The sequence below is a fragment of the Pipistrellus hanaki genome (genome assembly GCF_964339955.1).
Source record: "Pipistrellus hanaki genome assembly, chromosome: 14".
In the NCBI taxonomy this organism is placed as follows: domain Eukaryota; kingdom Metazoa; phylum Chordata; class Mammalia; order Chiroptera; family Vespertilionidae; genus Pipistrellus; species Pipistrellus hanaki.
In genome coordinates this window covers 51,117,307-51,123,306 of record NC_140516.1, presented here as the reverse complement: position 1 = coordinate 51,123,306, position 6,000 = coordinate 51,117,307, and the positions used below count along the sequence as shown (strand labels likewise).

Below are 6,000 nucleotides of genomic sequence, written 5' to 3'. Positions count from 1 at the left end.
TTTCCTGGTGAATTTCTTGTGACTCCATTTCTTTCAGAATCAGTGGACCAAATCTCTCATGTTTAGCCTGGGGGGTGGCTTATTTTCGGGGGGATGCCTTATATTTCACTCAGAAGGAAACCTGTAAATAGGTCTTATTTTCAGAGGATGTCTTATTTTCGGGGAAACACGGTAGCTGTCATTACCAGGAAGAATAATCAATCACACACCCCCCTCCTTAAATGAGGTCAATCCACAGCCCGGCAGTCCTGTCTGGAGCTTCACTCGTCCAGCCCGGGACTTCAGCCCTGAGCACCCAGAGCCCCAGCCTCCTGGTCCTCATGCTCCTGGCCCTTGAGTGGCACCCAGCACCCAGAGAAGGAACTGTGCCGTTCTTCTCAGGGCTGTGCTGCTGCAGGGGGGAGGAGGGGAGGTGGGAAAGCTGTTCCTGGTTCCTGACCAAGAGGGCCCTGGGAGCCCAGGCCTTTGGGGACGAAGTGGCACTCGGTTGCCTAGCCCCAAAGCGGGAATAGGATGTGGCCCAAGGATGCTGACATGGCGTCAGCAGAATGCCAGAGATGGACTCACCTTGGAGACAAGGCCAAAGTCAGCCCCAGTATCTTGCTTTGCTGTGTTTTTGAACTTCTGAGCAGTAACAAGGGCATAAGGGTAAGCCAAAACCAGAGAGAGTGGAAGGGGTGGGGGAGAAACATCAGTGTGAGACACCTCCCACATGCACCCCGACCCGGGCAGGGAGTGAATCCACAACCCAGGTATGTGCCCTTGACCAGGAATCGAACCCAACACCCTTCGGTGTGCAGACAGATGCTCTAATCACTGAGCCAGGCTGAGGACCTTTTTAAGTGCTATATTCAGTTACATATACTTATGTATTTGATTTATATGTAGTTCTGCTGCAAAATGGTTATTGACATGTAATCCTGTTTTGCAACACGCTGGGGTTGCATTTTTTCCCCATGGCTATCTCTAGGTTTTATTTACTTTTTTTTTTTTTTTTTTTTAACTAACCTTTTGGCCCTGGCTGGGTAGCTCAGTGTTAGAGTGTTGTCCTTGATAAACCAAGGTTTGAGGGTTGATAAGTTTTTCTCTCTCTCAAGTCAATTTTTAAAAATTAACCTTTTTATTTTAAAATAACTGTAGTCACATGCAGGCGTAAGAAGTGACACAGAGGTCCTGGGGCCGCCTTCTCCAAAGACATCTTGCCAGCTGCGGTGCAGCTGCACAACCAGGATGCTGACGCTCCCACTGCCCGCCCATCTTGTCCAGACCTCTCCTATTTCCCCCGTACGTGGGTGTGCACTCAGTTCCATGTTTAAACATCTGATCAGTGCTTAGGTTTGCGTATCTACCTTCAGAATACAAAAATGGTTCCGCATCGCTCTCCTGTTGCATTATAAATACTGTAAATTACCGTTTTCCACCCCCTACTTCTCAGAGGGAGGCACACCTAGAACAGCTCCCAAAGGCCACTTCCGGTCTTGGGTGCAGGTGGCTGGACACGCGGTTGAGCGCGGGTTGGGGTCCCGCAGGCCCTAGTTCGCAGTCCAAGGTCAGTGCTATGGTTCTGAGACCTTTCACTCCAACCATGCATTGGTGCAGTTTTATTTTTTCTCCCATTTTACTTATTTATTAAAAAAATTTTTTTTGCTTTCTCAATAATTTTTATTTTACTTATTTACTTTTTCCATTTTTTATTAAGGTATTATATGTGTACCTAAGATTTAGATTAGGTTTTGGCATATTTCGTGCAGTAAGTACAAGCTTTCCCAGCCCAGAGCGCCCCCCGCGGCTGCCCTGGGCTCTGGAGCAAAGGGCGGCCGTAAGCCCCGCCCCCGGCGGCCCGCCCCGGATGGCGCCTGCGCAGACCTGGGGCGGGGCGGGGCCTGGGCGGGGCCTCCGCGCGAGCCGCCGTAGGCCACGCCCCCGCCGCCCGCCCGCGCTCGATTGCTCCTGTCTGGCGGCGGCAGCATGGCGGCGGGGGCGGTTGGGGCGGCGGCGGCGGTGGCGGAGGTCGGCTCTCCCCGGCAGTTTGAGGAGCTGCTGCGCCTCAAGGCCAAGTGAGCGGGGCGGCGGGCGGCCGGGGTGAGGTGGCGGCCGCGGCGGGCGGGACGGCCCGGCCCGGCCCGGGCGGAGTGGCGGGCGCGGCCCCGGCCATGGTCCCGCCGCCGCCGGCGCAGGAGCGGGGCCGGACCCCGGATCCCGGGCCAGACCGGTCCGCCGGGCGCTCGCAGGCCCGGGCCCACCTGCCCGCCCGGCCCCGGCCCCGGACGCGGCGACGCGGTGGCCGAGCCGGGGTCAGAGGGGCGCGGAGACCCCCTCGCGGCGGCGCCCGTGGGCAGGAAGGCCGCCGGGTCCGAGCTGCGCCCTCGGCGAGGACACTCGGGGCGGCCCGAGGCCACACCGGACCAGTCGGCCCGAGGGCTCACGAGTCCGGGCTCCCCGGCGATCCTGTCCGGGCGATCCTGCCCCAGCGATCCTGCCCCAGCGATCCTGCCCCCGGCGATCCTGCCCCGGCGATCCTGCCCCCGGCGATCCTGCCCCGGGCGATCCTGTCCCGGCGATCCTGCCCCGGCGATCCCGGCCCCCGGCGGACCTGCCCCCGGCGATCCTGCCCTGGCCTGTAGGGTGGCGGGTCCTCCGGCCCCGGCCGGGGGTTCCGGCGGGGAGGCTGGCGGGGAGGCTGGCGGGGGGCCGGGTGCAGTCCCCGCCTCAGCCACCGCCCAGCCAGCCAGTCCCTGGGCCAGGTTCATACCCGGCCTCAGTTTCCCCACCGCGACACGGAGTGGGACACGCCCAGCTCGGGGGTGGGGGTTCAGTGAGGTGACACACACGCGGCCCGGCACGCTTCCTGCCTGCGTGCAGCTCACAGGCAGCGATGCTGTTGACTGGCCCGAGGGCAGCGGAATGTTTGAACTTGGCCCGTGTGGCTCAGTGGAGCTTCAGCCGGCGCCCCAAATGGTTGCTGGTTTGATTCACGGGTCAGGGCACATGCTGGGCCAGGCTTGGTCCCCGGTGGGTAGGGTTGTGCAGGAGGCAGCCGAGGTATCCACCCATGTTCTGCTCTTCCATGGATGTTTCTTTCTCTCTCTCCCTCCTCTCTCTCTCTCTCTCTCTCTCTCTCTCTCTCTCTCTCTCAAAATCAATAAAAATATGTTTTAAAAAAGGTTAGTAACCTATTTTAGTTAAAAAAAGATATAATATCCCATGTCATTAAAAATTCTTTGACATACTTAACATATAATCTTAATGGATTTATTTTGCTATATGACTATTAAAAACTATATTGTTGGACCATATATATTCATATATACATATATATGTTTGCTAATCCTTATTTGAGGATATTTTTTCCATTACTTTTCAGAGAGAGAGAGAAAAAAAAAAAAGAGAGAGAGAGAGAGAGAGAGAGAGAGAGGAAGGGAGGGAGAGAGAGGAACATGGATGTGAGAGAGACACAGTGATTGGCTGTCAACCAAATCCTCCTTGACCATGGGCTTAGAATGAACCCGCAGCCCAGGTACATGCCCTTGACCAGGGCAATCCATGTTTACAGTTATCTGCTATTTAAAATAATAGCCAAGTATTTGTATTCATATACCTTTGTCTCTTAAATTGTGTTCTTAGGATAGAGACTTTAAAGCACATGTGTCAAACACAAGGCCCGCGGGCCAAATCCAGCCCGCCAGGCCTTGCAATGTGGCCCGCACCGCGCTGTCATCACTGCACTCCGCTGTCAGTTTATGACATTGTCAGTTTATGACTGTTCAGTAAACCATTCGGCCCGCAATTTAGGCTGGATTTTAGATTTTGGCCCCTTCTCTGATTGAGTTCGACACCCCTACTTTAAAGTGTAAGGCATTTCTGAAAGGTTCCAGTTTAATTTAACCAGCAGGATATTTCACTTCATCCTTTTCGTCATTGAGCTGGAGGCCCGATGCGTGAAATTCATGCAAGGGCAGGCCGTCCTTCCCCCGGCCGGCACCCGCTTCCCTCTGGCACCCGGACCCGGGCTTCTCTCCAGCCCTGGCTTTGTCTGGAAGGTCGTCCGGTCTAATTAGCATATTACACTTTATTACTATAGATATTATGATCTTAAAAATCTTCTTTCAACTTGGTAAGAAGTTGAGGTATTAATTTATTGTAATGAAATGCCCAGATCTCGGTAGATGCAGGGACCGTGGTGATTGGATGGGTACACACAGTGACCATCATTGGAAACAGGACAGAGAGCCCGGAGAGTGGGCTCCGTGTGAGTGGAGTCACACAACTCCCCATCTGTGTCTTGTTCTGCTCAGTGTGTTTTTGAGGCACTTCCATGTTGTTGAGTGTCTGTAGCTGGTACTTTTTCATTGCCGAGTAGTATTCCATTGTATGAATTTCACAAGTTCTCCAACTTGTGCACCTTGAGTTGTTTCCAGGTTCTGGCCTTTATGTCCAAGGCTACAGGGAACATTCTTGCATGGGTTTTTGGGGGTTCGCTTCTCCTCTCACTATGCCTTAGGTCTTGGGGCCCCGTACCCTCTGCAGAGGCTCTGAGATGTGGCTGGAGCAGGCAGGGGCTCACGTGGGAGGGTTTTTAGGGGCCAGTAGATCACTTCTGGCCTCACCCCAGCAGCCAGAACGCAGACCCACACAGCTGCAAGGGTCCGAACAGCCGTGAGGAAGAGGGGACCCAGCCTCGCTGTCTGCCCCAGAGGAAGGGGAAGCAGGCTGGAGGGCACAGCGCCTCTGGCCTGGACCCTAGGCCTTCCTTGCACACTGCGCTTCCCGCTCTGCTGGTACAAATGGTGACGCACCCATGGGGCCCCTCAGGCAGCGTGCCTCTCCCATTCAGGTGTCTCCATTTAGAGCTCCTGCTCTCCTTGGTGTTTCTCCTTCAGCATCGGTCCTCTCTGCCCCTGCCCGTGGCCGCCGTTTTCCTGGGTGTCAGCAATGACCTTCTTCTTATCTGGGAAGACAGGACTTCCGGCGCATCTCCCAAGCCCTCCTACTGTCCCTCCCCCGCACTTACATGGTTATCGATGCCTCTGCTTCGGGCCCAGAGGACACAGTCCCGCTTCTCAAGGTGGATTCCTCCAGCTCCCCCTCCCCTGCCGCCTCTGCGGCCTCGAACTCTCAACCCTCTGCCTTCTTCAGCTTCTCTCTGTGTCCCTCACAACATGAACCGCCAGGCTTTCTTGTATTAATAAAACCCATTCCTGCCTGGGCCGTGTGGCCCAGTGGTTGAACATTGACCTATGAACCAGGAGGTCACGGTTTGATTCTCGGTCAGGGCACATGCCTGGTTTTGGACTTGGTCCCAGTGTGGGGCATGCAAGAGGCAGCCGATAAGTGATTCTCTCTCATCATTGATGTTTCTCTCTCCCTCTCCCTTCCTCACTGAAATGAATAAAAATATATTTAAAAAACAACAACCCAGTTTTTGATCCTGTCTTTGCCTCTGCCTCCTTCTCTGTTTACAGCCAGATCTCATAAGAGCGGGGTTCTAGCAGTCTGGACTTCCTCATCTTCAGGCCCCCCCATGCTGCGGGGGGGACCTACCCTGCTCCCACTGGACCCCCACCCCCCCATTCCTAGCCTCCTTCCTGCTGAGCTGGTTGGTTGGCACCTCTTCTTTCTTGGCTCTGAGAGGCCCTCTCACCGGCCTGTGCCTCTGGGCCGCCACCTGCTGAGGAGCCCAGACTGACCCGGCCTGTGTCCCTCTGCGTGGTGCCCGGGTGCCAGCACGGACTGTCCCGAATCTGCAGATCAAGTGCGGATCTCTTTCCTGGCTCCAGACCATCTCATCTCAAACAGCGTTAGCCTCCCTTTCCTCTCAGCTTGGCAGCTTCTGTGCCGGGCTCTGCCACCCGGCCAGGAACTATCAGCTCAGACTGTGCCTCCAGGCCCCCCATCCTGCCCCTCCCGCCTCGAACCCAGCGCCTCCCTATGCTGGCGGTGGGCTCCTTCTCACCGACTCACCTCACTGTGTTAGTTACCTTTGGTTCCTCTCCATGGAAC

General features: G+C 55.6%; 1 protein-coding gene across 2 annotated transcripts in view; it reads left to right on the top strand.

The window, feature by feature from the left end:
• The first annotated feature begins 1,904 nt into the window (after positions 1–1,904).
• GLRX3 (glutaredoxin 3) overlaps positions 1,905–6,000 on the top strand; it is a 29,071-nt gene continuing 24,975 nt past the window's right edge. The window contains exon 1 of one of the 2 annotated variants that reach the window (XR_014796821.1): positions 1,905–2,057. Coding sequence is in view for 1 of the 2 variants with exons in the window: in XM_084904599.1 (XP_084760725.1) it covers positions 1,969–2,057 (89 nt within the window). In the remaining variant the exon portion in view is untranslated. The remainder of the gene's footprint in view (positions 2,058–6,000) is intronic. The other variant, XM_084904599.1, reaches the window with a different exon arrangement.